Source organism: Coptis chinensis, chromosome 4 (genome assembly GCF_015680905.1).
Source record: "Coptis chinensis isolate HL-2020 chromosome 4, ASM1568090v1, whole genome shotgun sequence".
Taxonomy (NCBI): domain Eukaryota; kingdom Viridiplantae; phylum Streptophyta; class Magnoliopsida; order Ranunculales; family Ranunculaceae; genus Coptis; species Coptis chinensis.
In genome coordinates this window covers 17,943,979-17,968,321 of record NC_141459.1, presented here as the reverse complement: position 1 = coordinate 17,968,321, position 24,343 = coordinate 17,943,979, and the positions used below count along the sequence as shown (strand labels likewise).

Here is a 24,343-nt window from a genome sequence, read left to right as displayed (position 1 = left end):
CGACATGAAGATCAAACACTTGTCTTTGTGTTCACTTGCAAAAACTCGAAAAGAAATTTTACCGAATTACTTAGTTCCCTTAGTTTCCCAGCAAGCTTATATCTAGTATCTTTTCAGGCTCTCAACAGTGATGTCAACTTCGAAGGAACGTCAATTTGATGTAATGAGTTGGAGCCATTGCAAAAAGAGGGAGTATCATCCCCATTCAAAGCTTTCACCTGATGAATCCTTCTTAGAAAGTGGTTTTGCAATTTTCGGAAGAAACCAATTTGTTTTAGAGGAGAATCTATGTCTCTTAATTTTATTGGTCTGGGATGGTATAGCAACATGGTGAAAACAAATTTAGTGAAGCATTTTGTGTACTAAGTGTACTACCCAGTATTTTTGTTTACTTCTATTTTTCTGGCGCGGTAGTGTTGAACGGTGAGAGTGAGAGCGATTTTTTTTTTAGTGAGAGAGAGTGATTTTTTTTTTCTTTTTTGTGTTCTGGGGGTTTTTTTTTAAAGGGTAATATTGGGAGATAAATAACTACACGCCACTGGCGATGGCGTACAAACAAACTTGGTTTTTTTTTTTTTTTTTTTATTTCTTGCCCGCCACTGGTGATGGCGTACAAAAAAGCTTGGTTTTTTGTTTAACCGATATTTAATATTTTGTGTTGGACGCCATTGTCACTAGCGGCTGGAAAAATAAACCATTGAATTTGATTTCGCTATCCCACTAACTGTATCTACTGTGCTATTGTGGTTTGGTGTTTTGGTGCACCAAACCATTGGAGTTAGCCTTAGTCTGGTTCAGTGGTTCCACACTATACAACAAAATCACGTGATCAAACAAGGGACACACGTCTTTGCAGAATTAGATTGAAAGTCTTGCCAATTGGCGCATTTTGATTAACAGCATTGATTCAACTCTCAAGTATTAAGTATGGTAGAAATAAAAATTACAATGTACTCATTTAAAGATCAATACCGCTCGAATAAATAAGCTTAGAATCACCCCTTTCGAAGAATTGCAATTTGCAACGGTGCCCTTGTTTCTCATATAGAATTATAGATGATAGATCACAGTTAATATTACCTTATCTCAAACTGAGCATATTGAGATGTAGACAATATATTTTGTTGGCTCTATGAAAACCTCGATTTCTATGATAGCATTCAAATCTTATTGAAGAAAAGTTTTCCCGCAAGTGAATTGAATAATTCTGGTGTGTTGGTTTTTATGGCTATATATTTGTTCATAAAATTTGTTGTGCTGGATTATGATTTCCTAAGACCTTAATAACCCAGTCTTAACACCCACGCAGCACTTTAAAAGGGTTGCATATGAGCAATTGAGCACTCCTCATTAGAAAATTTTGGCTCTATAGGAGCAGTTGCGTACTTCTGTGTCTGGATCTCCTCATTTGACCTGTAAGTGTAGTCAGACTTTTTCTAAGGCCACTTTGTCTGACTTTACCGTGTGCATTTGAAAATCAACTAGAAGACAACACACACTGAAAATATATTGGCCCATTCAGATTTTTAGGGTCGCCCGCTATTTACACCCCATTTTATAGGATTGGATAGAAAAATAATGGTTGTTCTTTATATGTTTTTGTATACTCCACATGCCCAATAGTTCAACGGCAGTAAGTTTAGACGCGAGATTTTATCCCACATTCAATGGCAGTGAGTTGCCATATTTTTTGTTTTTGTTTTTTAATTTTAAAATTTAAATACATATGATATTCGGATATCTCTTCTTCTTTTTTAGAATTTCTTTATACGCTTCAATACCAACATCAAACCCATAAAAAAAAATATACAATCGAGACATAATCTTGCTATCTTGTGACAAATTTTTTCATACGCTCTAAGAAAAATTTGTGATTGATCAAGTTGATGAATAAGAGTTTTGATAATTAATACAAATAAATACTCTATTTTGGTGAACACAACCATCTCGTGGCAACTGACTTTTTTTGCGGTAGCTATCAAAAAAAAACCCCACGGCAACAACTTTCTATAGATTTGCCATCTCGCGGCAACTCTTTGTTGTGGGCATTACTTTTTCACAAGCAACTTCTTGCCGCGGGTGATTTTTTTTTTTTTTTTCAAATTTGAATTGTTATGTACGTTTGTCGTCAAAATTCACAAAATTAAGCGTCAAAGTTCACAAAATTGAGCAATAAACAGGGTTTTAGATGCCACGAGTTGAGCACCAAAGTTTTCTTCTTTTGTATTTTTTTGTTTGATTATTTTTATGCGTAAAAAACTATATTTGATTGAACTTAAAAAATGGGTACTTGTTTGATAAAAAAAATGAGGGGTGTATAGCAGTTTATATGATTAATAGAGGAGTGGTCAATACTTTGGAATTAGTCAAAGGGTGCCAATCCCATCAGTCGGGGGTAAATACCGCCGGCTACAATACCCTCTTTACAATACCCTACACGGCTACCACACTATAAATAAACTTTTCATTGGGTTTATTTTCTATCTAAACAACAAAGTGAACAGAACCCATTGCTTGCAAGAAATGAGTCTCATCAAAGTTCCTGTTCTCTTGTTTGTCTTGTGTTTCATAGCTTCTCTATTTGCATCTCATGTTGAAGCCAGAATCCGTCATTACAAATGGGAAGTTAAGTACGAATATAAGTCACCTGATTGCTACAAGAAGCTGGTTATAGCAATCAATGGAAGAACTCCCGGACCAACAATCTTAGCAGAACAAGGTGATACCATCGTCGTTGAGCTCAAGAACAGTCTACTTACCGAAAATGTCGCTATCCATTGGCATGGCATTCGACAGGTACATATGATATATATTATTTTGGAATGTACTGGGTAACCCTTCTTTTCTTTACACTATTCGTTTTAATACTTTTTGTTGGAATTATTCGCAGATTGGTACCCCGTGGAGTGATGGAACCGAAGGAGTTAGCCAATGTCCTATTCTGGCTGGAGACACATTCACCTACAAATTTGTTGTTGACAGGGTAAGTTCTCTGTTCTTTATCCATTCTGTACGTAAGTCGTTTAATCGAGAAATTAGCACAAAATGTAGGATATTGTATGTTCTAATAAAAGAAAAGTATTATTTTATTTCATGTGAACAACTTGCATCCAATCGACTCTTCTTTGATTTAGTTATAGTTCAATGGATCAATAGCAACTTGTTCTAATAAAAGAAAAGTACTATTTTATTTCATGTGAACAACTTGCATCCAACCGACTCTTCTTTGATTTAGTTATAGTTCAATGGATCAATAGCAAATATAGAACATTATTCTGTTCAGTGTGAAAACTTGCGCCAAACCGCCTCTTTGATTAATAGGTAGTATAATATTGATTTTTATCAGTTTAACTGATCAATAGCAATATGACTTACTCTGGTCAATAATTAAATTCAAGTAAAATCTAACATTGAGCGCGATGGAAAACTATGCAGCCTGGGACTTATTTATACCATGCACATTATGGCATGCAAAGGGAAGCTGGTCTATATGGCTCCATACGAGTTTCGGTTCGTAAAGGAGTTAAAGAGCCTTTCGCTTACGACGAAGACCGAAGCATAATACTGAATGATTGGTACCACAGAAGCACTTATGAGCAAGTAGCTCGGCTTTCTTCTCGACCATTTCAATGGGTTGGAGAGCCTCAGGTAAATGACAACTCTTCCTCTCCAATTCAAAGAATTGTCCATATAATTGACTCGTCTTCTTTTTCGGTACCTAACTAATTGACTGGTCTTTGTAATACTTTTCAGTCACTTCTAATACAAGGAAGAGGGAGCTTCAACTGCTCTATTCTGAGTACTCCAAACTTAGAAGCTGGGGCTTGTAACATGTCGAATCCTGAATGTTCACCTTATGTAATAACAGTTGTACCTGGAAAGACTTATCGTTTGAGAATTTCTAGCCTGACCTCCCTATCAGCACTTAATTTCGAAATAGAGGTAAATTCTATACTTCCTTTATCACCTCCATATGTTTTGGATAAAGTATGTGGCAATCACTACTTCCTACTGTTAGAATTTATTACTAAGAAGAGGTTGTACTACGTTTACAGGGCCACAACATGACAGTGGTTGAAGCAGATGGGCATAACGTCGAGCCATTTGTCATTAAAAACATTAATATTTACTCTGGTGAGACATACTCTGTTATAGTAAAAGCCGATCAAGACCCTTCAAGAAATTACTGGGCTGCATCCAATGTGGTTAGTCGCCCACTTCATCCTCCTACTGGTCTGGCTATATTCAATTACTATCCAAATCATCCTAAAAAATCTCCTCCAACAACTCCACCAACTGGGCCTTTATGGAATGACACTGGTTACCGTTTGGCACAAAGTAACGCCATTAAGGCACGCCAAGGCTACATTCTTCCTCCTCCCGTAACTTCAGACAGAGTAATTACTCTCCTCAACACTCAAAATGAGATAAATGGTTATCGTCGGTGGGCCGTTAATAATGTATCATTCACTCTCCCGCACACCCCGTACTTAGTTGCCCTCAAGGAGAACTTAGGCCATTCCTTTGATCAAAACCACCTCCAGAGAATTATGATGCAGCAAATTATGACATCTACCAGGTACAAAAGAACGTAAATGCTACGTCTAGCAACTCAATCTACAGGTTAAAGTTCAATTCTACAGTCGACATCATCCTACAGAACGCAAACACAATGAATATTAATAACAGTGAGACACATCCCTGGCATCTTCATGGGCACGACTTCTGGGTGTTGGGCTACGGTATAGGGAAGTTTGATCCAATTAATGATCCGAAGAAATACAATCTAGTAAATCCAATTATGAAGAACACGGTTGCAGTTCATCCTTTTGGATGGACTGCTTTGAGATTTGTAGCTGATAATCCTGGTGTCTGGGCCTTCCATTGCCACATAGAAGCTCATTTCTACATGGGTATGGGCGTAGTGTTTGCAGAAGGAGTGGAGAAAGTTGGCAAGCTGCCTTCATCAATAATGGGCTGTGGTGCAACAAAGGGCCACTGATCTAACTCCATTGCTCTGTAAATTGGTCAATTTTTTATTCTTTGTCCCAATGATGGAATGAAACCCCATACATTAACATATACTGCCCATAGCATTGTTCTGAAACAAAAAGAGTTTGGATCCCAGACAGCTCCCCATTCTTGTTTTTCCTTTATAATATAAAATTCAGGCACATATATCGCCATTTTTATACTACACCACTTGCTTGCAACAAAGAGACAACAGATAAGACTGAAATAAGAACAAGAAGTTTAAGAGTAATCAAAATCATAAAAGTTAATAAGGATTGTATCCTCCACTTATTCACGACCAAGTTTTGGACTCTTAAGACTGACAACGAAAAGAACTAATTGGGGGATGAGCTCTCACTCTTATGGAATTCCTCAACGCAGGAGATGTCTGGAGAGAAAAAGCTGTTTGCATCTGAAGTGCCCTCAATCCCAGAATTCCTCGCAAAACCACTGCCAACAGTAACCTGGCAAGACGAATGTAAGAATACGAATTAGCATCTAATAAAATATGCTAACAAAGTTACAGAAGCAATGTGATCTTGTGCTGAATATTACATCAAATCCTGTTCAGTTCTTCAGCCCGTCCAATATGATGAATATCAAAAGGGAGTAACACTTGAAGCAAAATATATGAAAGGTGTGCATCAATTGTTACTTCATGCAATTGTTATTCTTTTCGATGGAATACAATTGCCAAATACTGAATGTTTGAGATTTAATTTTCTGAACAATATGCTTGGGCCTCACCCTACTTTAACAATAAGAATCGGCAATATTGAGCTCTATAATTTAATATATGAAATTGGACTAATTATTTTTACCTCATTAATATTGTCAGATAACATTTTTTGAGTATTATTTGCAATTCCAGAGGTGTCAACGTTATTTGCAGTAGTGGCGAGGTAGTTTTTGAATGAACGGAGAAAAGGGTCCACATCACGACCTAAAGTCTTCCAGAGTGGATCATAAACACGAAGGCTTGTATCATTAATGAAACAAAACAAATAATTAGGGATAATACAACAATATTTCTGCCAAAATGTAAATTCAAGATTGTGTGAATAATATGTCAGAATCTAATGCCCAATTATTAGTACATGGACGTAGTTTGAAGAGAACAAGTCCGACTTTACCTAGGTTCAGATCGACGTAGTCTTGTCCAATTACATTGAGGACGGTGTGGGGGACTCGCAGCATTCTGCTTGTTAGCAGGTTTCAAACCATTTTGCTAACAAATAAACAAGGATGTACAGTTAGTTCGCCCTTAAGTGATGCACAAATAACTAATAGGAGCATATATTTTTTTTATTGACAAAAGAAGGAAAGAAAAACAGAGAAAAATTCCAGTGGACTGATGAGAGTATGTGTGATACACTGGAATTTTATAAATGGGGCAGAAGCCCTAGTCAACAGGCCCGTTATAAAAGAAGGAACGGGCTAAATAATTTTATAGAACTCGTCGCCTGTAACAGCCAACCAATCTTTCCTTAGAAAAGTTAAGTTGAGCGTTGTTTTCTTTCTCTTTGAAATCGAATTGAATTTTAAATTTGTGCATTTGAGATATGAAGTGTTGAATCTCTTAAATCAAGAGGATTTTGAATCTGGATTTAAATTTTCTCAAGTTATATATCACCATTTTTTCGATTCTTTGTTAGTTGAAGTTTTTTCTTCATGATTCTTCGTGACACTGCCGCTTTAGAATATTTTCAATGGGAAGAGCACGAAAGATATACAAAATAAAAATTGGAAACATCAAAGATAAATAACATGTGAAAGTAAGTTTAAATAGGTTAAACTATTAAGTAAAAATAAATATTCATGTGTAAAAATGAATTTTTATATGTTAAACTACGATGTAAATATAAATTTTCATATGTAAAATAAACTATTCACGTGTTATACTACTATGTAAAGATAAATTTTAATAGGTTATGTCAATGCCATTGTACACAATTTGTCTAGTCTAAAAAATAAGGGGTCCCAAAAAATAACTATATGAAACGAAATTTTAATAGATTATGTCAGTTTATAGGTTTGACCAATTTTCAATACTATTATGTAAATTTAAACTTTCATATGTAAATACATGTTTTCACAAGTTACACTACTATCCAAAAATGAATCTTCATAGACAAGTTCAATATATATATATAGACAAAAATGAATCTTCATATTTTGTAATGTATGGTTCATAGATCATAGATCGAACGAAACATAAGCCATCCAACTGTTTGGGTCGTCCAAAGATTGGGCCGAAGGACAGACGATTATTCCACAACAAACTTATATTTTCATTTTTCCTTCTTCTTTTTGTTTATTTTCATTTTCTATTTTTGGAAGGTTGTAACTATAACCACAAAATACATATTTTTTAACCAACGTTATAAGTTTATAGTGTGAGTTAAACCAAAACAAAAAACAAAAAACAAACTAAGGGCCCAATTTTTCACACCAAAGAGGGACGTGAGGAACACAACAATAATATCTATATATACCTTAAGAAATCCATTGTTGGTCCGCTTTTGATCCATTAGGAATCTGGTACTGGCCATTAGAAAAAACAAAAATATAATGAGATAAGATATGACCTAAAACCAAATAGTTTAAAGCAGAGAAAACTAATTGCCAGCAATTATTTCTTCCAACTATTATAATATTAGTTATATTTACTACTTGATCGTCAATATTTTGGAAAAAAAAGAGAAAAACTAAAAATCAAATATATCACTAATGTGTCATGGGCATCCAGGCTATGCTAATAGCTGATACTTCGGTATATTTAATTGGACATTTTCCCCACGATAAAACATCACTTTTTTTTTTTACTTTTCATTTTCATTTGTCAATCGAATCAAATGATGATTTTTTGCAGACATTTCATTATCATTTGTCAATCGAATGAAATGATAAGAAATCGAGATTGAGACTATTATAAATAAAAATACATGCATTGTTTTAAACCGTCGATTTGTCTACTGTTAACCCGGTCAAACAAAACAAATGCAATATATATAGCGCACCAACACAAGCAAAATCTCTACTCAGTCGGTTTATGTTGCAAATTTAGCAAAATCTTTTTAGAACGGAACTAATAAAACTAATTTAAGGGTTTTGTTTGTATTGGTGAGTTAGATTTGGTGCCTCCATTATTAATACCAAGTCAAAAGATCATTGAGTGCATGCAATGCTTTGGAGATAGCAAAATGATGTTATATAGTTAGAATTGAGCAAAACTAATTTTAACTGTGGGCTTTGATTGTATCGGTATGTAAGATTTGGTTGACAAACATCCTAATAAGAAAACCAAATCCCTTGAATCGATCTAATTTTTTCTTATTTTGTTCATAAAATAATTTTGTGGTGATTGATAATTAATGGAAATCCCGTATAAGAATCTAATACATGTCCAACTTCCCCTAAAATTGCTTAATGACATAGAAAGTAGACCATGTAAATAGATAATTTTATACTTCTAGGTGTACAACAACATAACTTCAATAGAAGAAAAAACAAGAAGTGGTTGTTTGATAATTTAGTTTGTTGTTACTCTGTTGTTATAGGTGGTCAAGCAACTCTATCCATGCAAAAAAAGTGATTCCTAGTCTTGGATTGAAAATATAAAGAAGAAATTTATCTCAAATAACCTTCAAATTCGACCTTAGATAAAACATCAAAATAAATAAATACATACATAAAAGCGACAAAATTAAAAGTTTTAGTCAAACATCTATTGTTTAGTTGTACAAACATGCAATTGATTAAGCGGAAATATTTCAAGGAAAAATATATACTTAATTAGATGTCTCATTCTACTGTGAGATATATTAAGATGGAAGAAAATTTTAAAATTGAAAGCAAATTAAAAATAAGAATTACCTGAAACAAAAAACACGAGGCTCGACGAAGCTTTTCTATTGCCTGTGAAGAATAGGGGGTGGAAACAATGTGTTTGGCCAGAAATGGGCATAGGGGTGGCACTTTATAATAGAGGAAACATTAAGGACAAGTTAATGTAGATTCTTTTTGTTAAGGCGGACTTAAAGCAAGAAAACATAACTTGGCAACAGTCTAACAAACCAAAATGAATTTACAAATAAACAGTTATTACTTAAAATTAAATAATTTATTTTTTTTAGAGAACTAACTTTGCAATTCAATTCATTCATCTCTAGCGTTTCAACACACATGAACAACAATACTTCATTTCACTTGTTAAACCTTGATAAAGATATCATTAGCCTATCTTTTCGCTACTATTAGCAATTATTATATCTTCAAAGTTGTGTCTAGGTAGCATCCAAGTTTTTTTTTACATAACTACTACTTGTTCCAACTTATTTTCACCTCAATCATATCGTTAACCGAAGTAGATAGTGTCCTCATCATCAACACCAACATTAATTCAATTATTTTAATTATTATTAACATTTTTTGTTCATAATTTGCTAATTGTATTGTAAGTTAATTCCACGTGTTTGCAGTTAATGAGAAATTTAATTTAAATTATTGCTATTATTATTCAGATTTTTTTTCATAATTTTTGAGTTTTATCATAATTTACTTCCACGTGTTTATAGTTGACGAGAAATTTAATCACTTACCCAATTTTTTTTATTTTTTAAAATAATTAATATGTTCAACTATTTAGGAAAACTATATGTCATTTGCATTCTGTCATAATAAATTCCTATATAGTACTTATTTTTTGGATATTGTCAAAATGATTGTCTGCGTGTAGCGGCATAAGTTCATTACCATCTAACATTCTAGACTTCTAGTAAAAGAATTAGGCGTCTTTTTCTTAAATTTTTATTTACACTATTGTGATTATATTTAGAGTGCAAAAATTCTCACACTAATTAAATTGAGTTGTACAATAATCTTTTAAAAAATAGAACTACTCATCTACAACGGTTGCATGAATAATTAAACCTCTAGAACCATATTCATCCACTTTCAAAGTTCTTCGTGATATAAAAAAACATATAATATGTGTTAGTGTTTCTTTAGTGATATATAACTATTGCCCTTTAAAATTTGAAATGTTATGTAAAATTTATAATATAAGCTAACATCCAAATTTACTTACTAACATGAAATATTACTAATTATAGTAAAGAAAATTATAATATGGATCATTTTGTCTTCAGTAATTATTTGAAGTAATAATGAAAGATTTTGTTGATTGAAATGTATTTATTATTATAAAAGAAAACTATTTTATGGGTCTATGGTAATTTTGCAGGTGAACGCCATCACAAACAACTCCAGTTAAGTTTTGACACTGGGACACTTGGTTTTATTCTTGTTACCCATCTCAGTTCTCTAGTTTGAACATCTATCACACTAAGAGCTAATAACAAAGTCAAACACCTGAATAACCTATTATACCCTCGATCAAATTACTTTAATTTTCTTTTTCTCACTTTCACTTTTTACACTGCAATAAACAGATTTTGGGTTTAATCTCCCTAGTTGATACATAACCAGCATAAAAACCCCCTCATCACGTACAAACTCATAAAAACCCCCTATTTTTCTAAAATACTCAAACAGACCAAAATACCCCTGTAAAAACCGGGCCGACGCCATCAATCTTTACTTATAATTTCGCTTAAAGACAAACCGGTTGACGTCATCTTATGTAAATTTGTATTTACATATGACAATATAAAATTACGATCTTCTTAACCTATTTAAATTTAAATTTTGTTTGAGTTATGGACGTAAATCTTTGATCTTTCATGTAATGTCAGTTTGTCTTAGAATTTCGGATGAAACTTTTGGATACTATATTTGAATTCTGAATGTAATGTAAGAAATGAACCTGATTAGTCTGTCAGTTTGTCAAATTTTCATAGCTATGCTAGAAAACAGTTTATTATAATTCATATTTGTATATGTAAATTTACATTTCATAGCCTGTGTCACCAGTCAGATGACAGGAAAAAAACGTATGTGAAAATCAATGTGTACATGTAAATTCATATTTACATAACCTGTGTCATCTGTCAAATGTCAGAAAAAATGTCTATGAAATTTCATATTTGCATATGTAAATTTGTGTTCACATATGTAACTTCATATTTGCATATGTAAATTCATATTTCCATAACCCGCGTCACCTGGTTAGAACTCAAATGTCAAAAAAACGTCTATAAAAATTCAGTGACTGTAAATATAGTTTTACAAAATGTGTCTATATACATCAAAATGAGCAATCAAATATATTATGCATTGCTTCTTGAACGAGCCCAGCAACCAAGGCCAGCCGGACGACGAGAAAGAGGGCATCTTCAGAAAGGATCTGTCCACCAGCATAACCAGCATAACCTCCAATCATAATACTCCAAGAAACAACATTCCTCTTAGACATCTCATCAAAAATAGTTCTAGCCACATTCATATCCCCGCATTTCGCATACAAATCCAATCGCGCATTATTAATAAACATTTTTTTTTCATATTCACGGATCATTTCAATAACATCTGGGCGCCATCCAAGCATAAGTATGCGCTCTTTCGGTCCAAAACTCAAATCTGATGCCTACATACACGCACAATTTATAAGAAAATATTACTTTACATATCTTCCAAGCATACGATAACTGAGTCAGTACGTACATAATGAAGTAATACCTTTGAACCTAATTTTAGAGGTCGCTGAACAGTGTTAACAACCCGTGCCCTTTTCAATTCCATGATATGTTCAGCAGAGTGATCTTCTAAGATTAAAGGATCTGAAGAGGTTAAAGTTTCACCATCTACAATGTTGGAAAACACAACTTGTGGATTTCTTTTCCCATCTACAGGTGCAATGAACAAAACCTATGTGAAACAATTAAATCAGTTTCGGGAATCAAATAATTAGGAGCTCCATTCACTTTCTAAGAGGGGGAGGGGGGAGGAACCACTATCATGAAACTAATTTTTCCAATCTTTTCTCTTACAAGCTATCTTGCCTAAAATGTGTTTCATATCGGACACAAAGATGCTGGCATTGAAATATGTCTTCCAATTCATGAATTTTAGTAATTATAGCATTCTCTTTTGTCAGTGCAAATATATTAAGGGAAGACTTGCACAATCATTGAAATACATATTGACACATATAGGCAGATAAATCAGGATGCTCATTCATCTAAGCTAACATAGCTTTAAAACATGAAAGTTGTAGCCTTAGGTAATAAGGATAACCTCACATGTTTCCCACGAGTATATTACGCTGAGATAAGAGAGGCTTTTGTGCAGCCTGAGCATGCTACTCAAAATAGCCAAACTTAAACGCAGATAAGAAACTTAAACGCTTACGTGACTAGCCAAACTTTATAGAGCTGAAAAGAGAAGCCTCCATTTCTTCCTGCAATTAATGTTCACACAGTCATATTCGCATAGGTGTATCATAACATAACGTTATTACATTTCACTGATAAAGTGAATGACTAAAATAAAAACCTGGGAATAAGATCGAGATTGAGGGCCATCAGTCTTCTATTCCAATTTATGAGTTAGCATTATCAACTCCGAAGTTCATCAAAGATCGGGTTCTATTGGAGCTTCAAGTGGCTACCCCAATGCCACTTCATTCAAACATTAGTTATCTTATCAAGGCAATTCAACCGCAACTTCCATGTTCAGAAATTCTTTCTGGAATTTTATCAAATAAGTCATAGACACCTTACACCAATGCCAGACTCTTCAACAACTCAAGTCTAAATGCAGGAAACTCAAAAAGAGCACACAATGAATCATAAACCGAGAAAACAAAATTATATAGCTTATTACCCAAACTTTGAGTTACCTCGAGCAAATTGAACACTTGGTGACAAAATCAACGACTGCTCCTTTGATATTTGAGATGATTTGATAACTTAAGAACATAGATCAATTTTTACTTTAGTAAACAAAGACACGCACCTGAAAGGAAGAGTGAAGTCAATTTCAATCGGATCTTTCTCGCATCCATTTGCATGGTACTTGATCTTATATCCCTTTCCCTTTGTTATCTAGATGAATCGGTGTTCTTCTTGGATGAATATGGAAAAAGGGTAAAACGGGTAATAAAATAAAATAGGAAATAGAAATCGGGCTGGAATTTCGCTGATATTGGAAAGTAAGGAGTTTATGTGATATGGGCCGATAAATAGGGAGGTTAAGTGATATGGGCCGATAGGAAGGGGTTTACACTCATCCGGATTCAAACCAAGGGGCTGAGCCCCATTTCTTGCTGCAATAAATCTCTTCAAACTATAGGGCATACACACATTAGCTTGGAAAAACCAATATTTTTCTATTTTTTTTAACAAAGTTATGGGGTTAGGCCGACCCTACCTCCATTAGAAATAATTCATCTTACATAGATAACTCCATGTGCGTCATCTTACATAGTTATGGGGTGGGTTAGCCCAAAAAAACTAATATTGTTCAAACTAAAACATACATCATATATTAGCGATCTAGCCATAGTTCGTGATTCCGAACGAAACTCTGGAATTCTGCCTGGAATTTCGGTTTTTCAAAAAAACGGAATTCCAAATATAGAGTTGAAATATCCGAAATTTCGAAATCATCCGAAATTCCAAATATAACAAGGGTCGAAATTTAATGAATTTCGGTTTTTGAATTTGTCAGAATTCCGAAATTCCGAACTATAGATCTAACACAATAATGCGGTTTTTTCTTGTGAATGTATTTATTATAGCTGAAATTTAAATAAGCAGTCTAAAAATAGTGGTAAAACATAACAAAACTATAGACATATTGAAAGACTCTTTAAAATAAAGGGAATATAGAGGTGAGAAGGAATAATATCAATTTAGGGTGGAAAGTATGTTACTTTTGAGATTAAGAGAACATAAGAAGAAAAAAAATGTAAAGATCAATTTTAACCTATTTTGAGATTAGTGGTGGCATAGTACAAAATATCAGGATATGAGTATTTATCGATATTCAATTTCTGGATATGTATCGTGGATATATCCCCCTCTTTGGGGATATTTGACATTGTTTCACATGCAAATATCGTAGATATATCCAAAATATCGACAAATATTGTGGATATTTCTTGATATATCATGATACATTATTTATATTTATTTAAAATATAATGATAAATATTAAATAAAATTGTTATATACACAAAATATCGTCAAATATCTCCAAATATCGCAAAATATCCCCATATATCACAAATATCGCAAATATCGCCGATAATTGCAGTCGTATATATCTCTGAACATATTGTGATATTTATATATCTTTCTCTGAAATCTGGATAGATATCCCCAAATATCACGATATATCGGGATATTTTGTACTAGGAGTGGTGACATAGTTCATGATTTTGGATTTTTTGGAATTTCAACAACTCCAAAAATTGGTATTCCAAATTTCCACCTGGTATTCTAATTTCTAAAAAAATCTGAAAGATTCCAACCAATTTTTGAAATATTGAAATTCTAACCCTATATTAATAGTTTTAATAGTTGGATGTCGTTCATCTTTTTCAAAAGTTGAATGTTCATCGGAATTCTGATGTTCAATTTGAAATTGTAAACATTAGGTCACTGGAGAAAGTTCTATCCTTAATGCTAAGCATATATTTTTTTTGACATTAGAAAATGGTGCTTCATTATGAAATATCCAACCTTTTTTCCTTTCAGAATATTTGAAGATGTCGATATACATGAACACCATATCTTGTATATACAAACACAAGAGAGATGCAAATTTTATGTTGTTCTTGTAAATTTTAGTTCCTATTATTACTGACCCCAAAATGAGAAAGTGACATGCTTTTTGGAATTATCAACTGTTTTGTTCTATTTGGTTATTCGGGTTTGGCTATTAGTGATTCATGTTTTAAGACCCATTGTAAATTAAAGCTATTAAATTAAAAACAAATACCTCTAAAGCACGGACGCACCTACCAAAGGGTTGTGTCCGCGTCGGACGCGGATGCAGCATGGATGCACGCCTAACGTGGTCTACTAAATCGAACACTGGTCAAGATGCAATCAGGCCGGACCTGGTCAACATGGCCAGGATGCAATCAAAATAATGTTAAAAAACTCAATTTTTATGGTTTTTGTTTTGTCAAGACTTATAACATGTTTTAAAAGTTTGATTAGGAAATATTAGACTTAATCTTGTAGCTATTTATCTTGAATAGTTTTGAATTTATTAATGTTGATACATTTAATTTATTTTTTTAATATTCAATTTATATAAAATAAAATTATAAATATTAATTAATTTCCACGTCTTTTGCCGCGTCCACGTCCTACTTTTTTGAGATATAACCGTGACGCCGCATCTGTGTTTGCGTCCACGATAGTTTCCGTGTCCACTACACCAGAAATGACTGAAAATGACGGTTAAATCCGTCCTAAATCGAGATTTGCGACGAGAAATAGTGTCCCTGAGTCCGTCGCGAATAGCCCTGTCGTTAATATTAACGACGGAAAAAAACGTGATAAATTGAATTAGAATTGCGACGGCTATGAGACAGTATATGTTGTCGTTAAGTTTAAGACACTAGAAATCGTCGTAAATTACCTTTCCAATCAGAGCTACACATTCTCAAAATTGGGACATGCATTTCCGTCGCATTTTGTTTTTAGGAGTCAATTAACGACATTGTTCCCCGACGTATTAGTTTAAATCTATTTTTTTTAATAATTTTTTTTTTCGAATCTATTTTTTCCTGGACACCTGCTGATAATTGTTATCTAATTTGAGATTTCTCAAATTTTAAAATCAATTACACAAAAACTACGTACTAAAACAACACATTTCAAAAATTAATATATATAATCCATTGATAATAATTTCCAAAATTTACAATATTTTCAAACTTTTGGTTACCAACAACTAAGCTTTTAACGTATCCAAGGCAGAATAAAAACATAATAAAAAAAAAACAATTTGAAATTTGAAATTTCTATCTTCGTCACCTTTGCACATTTTGTTCTTTCATGTGAATCACACCTTTCGTGAGGGTAAATAGCCTTGAGAGTTTTCTAAAGATAAAACCAACTGGTAGCCCAAACATAGGCAAACAACGTTAACGCGGCAGGAGCATTATCAGTTCAGCGCCACTCCACACAAAGAAATGTAGCTAATTGCTTACCGCCTAAGCAAAGACATTGTCACTGAAGTAAGCACTGCTTCACAACACTAAGCTAATATATACGAGTCTCCCAGCCTTAATAACACTTGCAACATAGAGTAAGCTTCCAACCTTAAATATGAAAAACACTCCTGCCAAAAGAAACATTTATCCGGCCTTAACACATGATAAAGCAAAAATTCTCTCTACAAATGGAGTTATATACTTGTATCAAGTGCATGCAATCCAAAAATCATTATAAATCATGTAGTTTGAAACCTCCATCATGCACCTCATAATCAGTAGACCACATTTCTACATTAGCAAAAAACATAGAGTATACAAATACCTCTAGCCATACGACTTACTTGGAAATAAAGTCTAAAATGGTGGAGTCCTATAAGAAATTCATAACAAAGAAAAGCAAGGGTCATGTTCTCTACCATTTCTGGTGTTAGATAATTTATAGTCCCACATATGGTTTGTCTTTAGTGTGTTGAGTGAACTGACAATCCAACACGCATTACTAATCGACCATTGCTTGTTACAAGAACAAATACACAAGTATCTAATTAGAGTACCTTAAAAAGAAAGAGCTACGATGTAACTTCTTTTATAATTAGGATTGCACAAAGTAAAACAATATTATATTAAGGGCAAAGATGAAGAAAATTGAGTTAAATATCATTAGGGGACATACCATACTATATGATGCTAAAAAATTTATAAGATTATTTGAAGTAGAAAGCTTTATATCATTTTGGCCCGACACTAGCAACTTTGGTTCAGCTCAAGATAATCACGCGAACGGTTCTAGAACTTACATACTACAAACAATACTAAACAAATGAATAACAAGATAATGCATGACTGCTCTATTCAGTCTACTTCCACTAAGAAGTTTGTACGTTTATTTCATTTCCCTGGGATCCAAAATTTGAAGATATGCAAGGGAGCCTGTGTTTTACTTTTATAACAAACACCATCTGGGTATAAAGGAGGTTTGGAAGAATTCTCTTACCTCGAGGTCAGTAGCATCATCTCCAATCATAACCATCTTCTTGTAGTCATGAGCATGCAAACCATGGCTTCCACATCACTACAATAAAATAACAAACTGTGGACTGATATTTAGTCTACTTGACAAAGTCTTTACCTTCCGTATTTGTTGAACAGCCGTCACTCACCCACCACTTCTAGAAGTGTGCTCATTCTTATCAAATCCACACATTCTAGAGTGAGCACAGTCTTAAACACTTGAAACAAGATTGCATGCATTGTTCCAGTCAAATCTAGTAGTTTAAGCTACGTGTCCAAACTCAAAAGCTATAACAAGTTAAGACACTTTTGTAATTAACCTAGAACTAACACAAATCACTTTTTAAGACACTTTAAAAGTGACTCTTTAAGCCCTTTTTTTAGAAATAGGTATAACAAGTTTCAAATACTCCTACAATAATATACATAAGGTTTTAGCCCTAGTGATGCACAATGAACCTATTAATTCAAAATTGCTCAAAAATGAATTTTACTATACTGTTCGGTATCCCAAAACTATCTTAAGATTCGTATCAGTTCCAAACAAAGCCACCATCTAAAAATAAACTACAAACACTATACAAAACACCCAAGAAAAGTTTAAGAAACTCTTTATTCATTACTAGAAACATTTCCCAAACTAGGTTCATGCACATAAAAGAGTAGGTTTTCTAACTAACTTGTCATTGCTAAAGTTTTTCCTGCATTCTTGCAAATGGTACTCCACTTGATTATTTGAAAACTATGATATGTACACTTCATTTTTCATGTGCAACCCGAAGTCCTAATCTCGGCCTAACTATGAGTAATTATAGCGCAAACTTGGTAAAATTCCTAATTTTCAGCAAACTAATTTTTTTGACGCTATCTTCTAAATAGCACAACTCTTTCCACACGTATCCAAAAGCGACAAGGTTTTTTGCGTTTAAAAGCTAACCCACAGACCTTACTCTTTCGTGTTTTACAAAAAATCTAACTCTCCTCCTAACTTTATTAAAACTGGGATCAACCACTGTGCAGAAAACTGTTTTCTGACAGACACAATTTCTGGCACGCATAATTGTCAAGGTCATTTCTCTTTCCACACTCATCCAAATTGAGTGAGGCTTGCTGCACTGGATAGAAGACTCTATAAGCTTTCATTAGGTTTTGGCCTTGCACAAATCTACGAAGTATAGTGTCCTATACACTTCCTACAATACAACCTGTCCAGAATGTGTGTGCCAACAGTGATTTGTATATTGAAGTCAGTTTTCATAATCTTAATCACGAGTATGAACTCAGGTCAAAACACGAGATTGTACCTCTATAAGTCTAGATTCTACTGGTTTTGGAGTCGACACAAAAGAGTAAATATTTTATTTTATTAGATTTTATTACCGCATACTGCTCAGTTTCAGTCCCAGTTTCTGCGTCAAACTTCAGCTTCAATTTCAATATGCAAAACAACTAGATATGAAATTTTGCAAAACACGAAAGTTGTAGATATGTGTGTCTACAGTAAACAAGCATTGGATTCATATAAAAAAGATCAAAAACGAGTTTTCTATGCTTAAATTACCAAGAACAGTTCTGAAAATGAAAACCCTATAACAAGAATCCAATGAATTCACATCATTCAAAACAGTTACAGGCCTATATAATGCTACTAATCAATCAATAAACACATGGTTTACTCACCAAATTCAGATGCCTAAGAAATCAAAGTGAAAACAAGTGATACACGGCCGCGGCAACAACACCTCAATTTGAAGTAGAAACCTGAAAAACAAAAATTCCATCTCCAAATAACCTTCTTTAATTCTTGATTGTGAAATGAAAAGTTAAAAAGATATAGAAGATGAAATCAGACCTCTAAGACCCCTTCTCTCTGTTTTTTTTTTTTTTTTTTTTTTTTTTTTTTTTTTTTTTTTTGGTTGACCCCTCCCCCTTTTTTCTCAAAAAAAAAAAAAAAAACCCAGCCCAAAGTCAGGCCCATCCACCTCTTTTTACTTTCCTATTATGGTATATTATTATAACAGTTTTATCAGTGACATAACGAACAAATCAACAAGCATTACTTATTTTTTTCAACAAGTACGTCAAAATATATAAAAAGGGGTTTCAAAAGAGGGGTGTTACAGATCTGCTTGCATCTCGGTTGGCTAGATTCATGTCCAATGTGCATCCCCAATACACACAAGTGTTGTGAGGCACTCGATAGAAGCAAAAGATAGTGGCAGACTTGCTTCTAACAAAACAATAAATTCCATGATCCATTTATACAAGAAAGTTAAAGACTAAACAAGACGTGTTGAAAAATATTTGTACTGACCTTGTCAGATTGAGCAGCCTTTAAAAACCTCCTCATGAAGTCATGAACACATATGGGGTTGGAACAGACATGTTAAACTGTAATATGTTAACAATGGACTTCTCCTGCAAGCAAACAATTTCAAACTTTAAAGCTTAGCAAAACATGAGAACACATTGGTTAATTGAAGGGAACAAACAAATTAAAAATATACCATGTCAAGAACTTCTGCTCTTGTGTAACCCATCTGAAATAATGATCAAGTCCTCCACGACAGGGACACTAACTTCTTCATATTTGCAAGCTAAAGTATAGTTGTAACTCCAACCAACTGAAGCCTCTTCTCTATTGCCTGGCGCTCTAAGAACCAAATTCATTTTTTTGCAATTTTGCCCCAAATTTACAAACTCTTATCAATAATATTCAATATTTAACCCAAAATTATCAAACAATCAATAACAAAATGGATTCACTAGATGAATTTCTTCAAATTACTTCTAATTGGAACCTAGATTGCTTGAAATACACAAAACAAGCATCAACCCAAACAAAATTAACTCTAAACAGAGAACCAAATCGCCGAACTTGCAAATTGACGGGCACAGAAGCAAAACAGAAAAATCAAATTGCCATTAAAGACACATGACCGGTGTCGATAAACGTGTCTTTTAATCTTCCATCCAGTATAGTGCCTCCCAAAAAAAATTCGCCTAGTAATTTCAGGAATTCCGACATCAAAATTTGTTTCTTAAATTTTTTTTTTATTAGTTCTCTTTCAAATCGGGTATTGGGGAGATGGGATTTCAATGGAAATCGTCTTTAGCTTGGAACTTGCAGGAAAGGGAAAAGAAGAAAGATAGAGCGAGGGTTCTCAATTTTTTCTCCGTAAATGAAATAACACTAACAATCATAATCACCATTCCTCCATAATTCATAAAGTATTACTATACCATTGCATTAGATTCTTGAGTTAAAACTTGCATTTTACAACAAAAATTAACTAGTTTATTTGGAGCGAGAAAACAATTTTCTTGTTCCACGAGATTTGAGGTATAAGCATTATAGATTCAAAATCGCTCAGAAACGAGAAGAGTGCAGAGAAAACTTAAATTGTGTTCATTCCAGCACCAAGTAATTCAATATCAATCAAATTAACATAACCCAAATACCAAAAATAGATGAATATTTCATACCCATCAAAGAAAAAATCGAAATAACAAATACCCATGATAGATTCAACGAACCCCATTTAATTCGTAGTCATAAAACAATAAGAAATGCAAAAGAATGAAGAAAGGAAAGAACTTTACCTCAATTTGGAGAAAGAACTTTGATTTGATCGAAGTTTCAAGTACCCATTTCAGTTTAGTGAACAATAAATCAATTTAACAAACAAAAATCGGGTCGAAAATACACAAACTTGAAGCTTTAAAATCATTAAATAAATATTATTTATGTTTTTGAGAGAGAGCTTACAATTTAACGAAGCTCACAAGCTCTTTGCTATGTTGTTTCCTTGCCGAAGGTCTGAACGGTTTGTTAGAAGTCACCCCCTTTTTTCTCTCTCTTTCCACTGGTGTTTCTGGCTGTGTTGGTGAAAATAATGAGCGCGAGAATGGAAAATAATGAGCGGCGAGAATGAAAAGGTCGTGAGCCCAAGAAAGAAAAACTAGCCCCACCACCTAAGCGACGAGTTCCAGAACTACCTCTACCGTCGTGTATTTAGTACACTAAAACCCGTCCTCTATTTTAGCTTAGATCAGTATACGACGGTCTAATGCCATATACGACGATTTTTGCAGTCCTACATTAAGGACGGTCATGAGAGTCCTAAGCTGGTGTCGTTTTTCAGCAATTCTGGTGTAGTGGTCCGCGTCCGTGCAACATAGACGAATCCTATCGATTATGGTGCTATGAATTGGTTATTATTATTAGTTTCTGGTCGTTATTTCTATTGATTAGGTTTTAATTTGTTTTCGTAAGCTATCAATCTATCAATCGGAGTTATCCAGTAGGGATATTATTAATAAATAATAGTGAATGTTACAGCAAGAGATGTGTAGAACATGGAAATTTAAAATAAGATTATATGAGCAACCTACTATAATTTGTCACATAAGGACACTCCATAATAAGGCCGCTCCTAACTTTCCAAGGGCCGAATGCAAGGTCCGCAACATAGGGCCTATTGTTTTCTTTTTTGGGGCTTTTATTTGGTTTTTTTTAACACTGTAGTGGATTTTTTATAACATAATGGGGCATTTAGTTTCGGTTTATTTTGGGGGCCCTATGCAAGGGCTTAGGTAGCATAGGCCCAGAGCCAGCCCTGCTCCATAATAGGGATGAATAGGGGTCAAATAGTAGTACTACTCCAGATTGTGTCACCAAGTGAATGTATGCGAGTGATGCACCCTTCTCTGCTTCTGCTGCAGCCTCTGCTCTAAAATTTGACTCTCCAAAAGTATATGAAATGCACCATTAATCAAGAAATGCTTGTACCAAGTAATTTTTAGACACGATAACACATTACTACCAAAGGTTAAAAAAACAAGTCCTCTCTAGCAGTATAACTTGAGGACTGACCAATCTATAGCCTGCAAAATTTTTAAAACAAAATGAACAAGTTTCAGGAAATAAAAGAATAATGTTGTGAATTTTTTTCATGAAGTTTAAACCTTGGAGCAAAAAAGAAAAATAGGTGATCTATTTGAAATTCAAATTAAATAAACATACAAGTAAGAAAATGTGTTCAACTCAAGCTCTATAAGCAAATGTAAATAATCGATAAGGTGACAAATTCAAAGATATCCAAAAAAGTCAGGCGTGAAAATTAAAACTGAGTACATAAGAAAAAAATATTTGCTTAAGCTCAGTCTATGAGATGTTTTTCTTCTCTCTTCTCTTCACCCATTGAGGCAAATATTAATGGGGATGGTTATATGAACTCTACCAAAACGAACTCCAAATGAACTCCACCACTTAACACAGTGAATTAGAATCTGATTTTTAGTTGAGATGTTCTGCACACAATAGAGATTATCTTCACAAAAAATCAGTTCATTTGAAGATGTACAATCTCATCAAAAATCGTTTAGAAAGTTATGAAATTATCCAACAGTCCAAATTTTTTAAATTTTGATACAACTTTTGACAAGATTAGACATATTCAATTGAGCTGATTTTTTGTGGGGGTGTTCTCCATTATGATAAGTATACATCTACAAAATATAAGTCATCAATTTATTTTGTAAGTTCATTTTTAGGAGTGGAGTAACTTTAGAGTAACTATAAGGTGGAGTTCATATAACCATCCCAATCCCAAATAATTTTGTAACAAGTGATTGGTCCAATGACATATATGTGTCAGGGGCAAGGTCCAGATTCCCAAAAGTAAAGAGGCCTTTCTGGTTGTTGCCTTGTTGGGTCCGTTTTTTTTTTTTTTTTTGATGGGTGTTGCCTTGTTGGGTCCGTTTGAAGGAATGAGTAAGATGATTTATTGTTTTCGTGGAAAATCTATTTGTTTCAGTTTATATGGCCATGACCATGGAGGCAGAGAACATCAATCACATACTGCTAGTTGGTTAACTTATTAGGGGTGTGTGGGGGGGGGCCCATATATAGTGCTTTGAAACCAATCATCATTAATTGAGCTTCCAAGCGTACGAAAAGAAAGATTCTCTAGTAAAAAATCAGAGGAAACCTTTGTATTACTCTAACTAACCAGGAAAATAGTACTCTCTCCTCCACCAAAACTTGAATGAAAGATTATATAGTTGAAGACAAGGTTGCAGTGAGTGTGGTTGGCTTATAAATATTTGTACTCGAAATGTTACTCAACCTAACGGTTTAGGTCAGAAAACATATGGTTTTGCTCTCATACGTACTTATCACCATGAATTATGTGGGCCCTTAAACGTTGAGCAAATAGTGGCACTATTTTTTTTTTCATCCGGATTCAGTGAGCACAGCCAACTTTGAGATTAAAATTAGATAACGAGACTTTTACAGTTTAACACCGTTTTCTATTACATAGCTGTCAAAATCTTTTATTTTGGTAACAAGATCTAAACTAATCGACACAAATCCAAAATCTAAAAAAGAGCCCGCGAAAAACTCATTTTCTTCCCTCTTATTTTTTTACCTCTATTCTCCAATTTTTCTTTCATATGGACGAAGAAATCTAACCGAACCATTTGTTGATTTTCTTTTTAAGGAAGAAAAACCCACGAATTATATAGAAATGGATGAGATGGACATTCTAGATGAAGGAATGAAAGAAGAAGATGTAGATGTAGTAGACATCACGAGTAGGTATGCCGAAGACGACGAGATGGTGAATGAATATTGTCCTTACGTTACTATGGAGTTCGAGTCTGAAGAAGAAACATATGATTTTTACAATCAATATGCGAAAAAGGAGGGATTTAGCATCCGGAGATCATCAACATGTAAATCTAGGTCTCGTTCGAATGAGTTAATTGGACGAACTTTTTGCTATTCTCTTGAAGGATTACGTAATACTCAAGGAGATTTGGGAGAAAGAACCAAGGTTCGCGCGGATACAAGAACAGGATGCAAAGCGATGATGTCAATAAGGAAAAGACATAAGAAATGGGTTATCACACAAGTAGTTCAGGAGCACAATCATAATCTAGTGACTCCAAGCAAAAAACACAATCTTCGATCTCATAAGAAAATGACGGTGGGCAGCAACAAGTAGTTCGAGAATATGAGTGCGGTGTGTCAAAGCAAAACTCTTGATGAAGTTCATGTCTCGGGGAAGTGGTGGGAGTCGTAATGTCGGTTTCAATAGAGAGATGCGTTGAATTTTTAAGCTCAAACGCGTCAAAAGAGCTTGAAAATGGAGATGCCGCTACTCTACTTGACTA

At 33.9% G+C, this 24,343-nt stretch overlaps 1 protein-coding gene, 2 long non-coding RNA genes and 1 pseudogene across 8 annotated transcripts; 1 reads left to right on the top strand and 3 right to left on the bottom strand.

Annotated features, from left to right (window-relative positions):
* The first annotated feature begins 2,472 nt into the window (after positions 1-2,472).
* On the top strand, positions 2,473-5,197 carry LOC147502301 (L-ascorbate oxidase-like; annotated as a pseudogene). The gene is made up of 5 exons (XR_015221661.1): positions 2,473-2,796; positions 2,891-2,983; positions 3,436-3,648; positions 3,754-3,942; positions 4,056-5,197. The product of XR_015221661.1 is annotated as an L-ascorbate oxidase-like (transcript).
* LOC147502300 (uncharacterized) lies at positions 5,123-8,908 on the bottom strand. The gene is made up of 5 exons (XM_086607167.1): positions 8,890-8,908; positions 7,509-7,551; positions 6,147-6,241; positions 5,835-5,991; positions 5,123-5,477 (listed from the first exon to the last, which is right to left on the bottom strand). The coding sequence occupies exons 2-5, from the start codon at positions 7,542-7,544 to the stop codon at positions 5,349-5,351; spliced, it is 417 nt and encodes a 138-aa protein (XP_086463293.1). The 5' UTR covers positions 7,545-7,551; positions 8,890-8,908; the 3' UTR covers positions 5,123-5,348.
* Positions 8,909-11,099: 2,191 nt separating this feature from the next.
* Positions 11,100-12,698, bottom strand: LOC147502299 (uncharacterized). The gene is made up of 4 exons (XR_015219963.1): positions 12,469-12,698; positions 12,325-12,373; positions 11,653-11,841; positions 11,100-11,560 (listed from the first exon to the last, which is right to left on the bottom strand). It is a non-coding gene; the product is annotated as an uncharacterized LOC147502299 (long non-coding RNA).
* A 3,108-nt stretch (positions 12,699-15,806) lies between these two features.
* LOC147502298 (uncharacterized) lies at positions 15,807-20,855 on the bottom strand. 5 transcript variants are annotated; one of them, XR_015221657.1, is made up of 6 exons: positions 20,765-20,855; positions 19,669-19,814; positions 19,476-19,579; positions 18,842-18,922; positions 17,145-17,222; positions 15,807-16,275 (listed from the first exon to the last, which is right to left on the bottom strand). It is a non-coding gene; the product is annotated as an uncharacterized LOC147502298 (long non-coding RNA). The 5 variants fall into 5 exon arrangements; XR_015221658.1 differs by having other exon boundaries at positions 19,669-19,806; positions 20,765-20,853; XR_015221659.1 differs by lacking the exon at positions 20,765-20,855 and adding an exon at positions 19,283-19,391 and having other exon boundaries at positions 19,669-20,119.
* Positions 20,856-24,343: the final 3,488 nt, after the last annotated feature.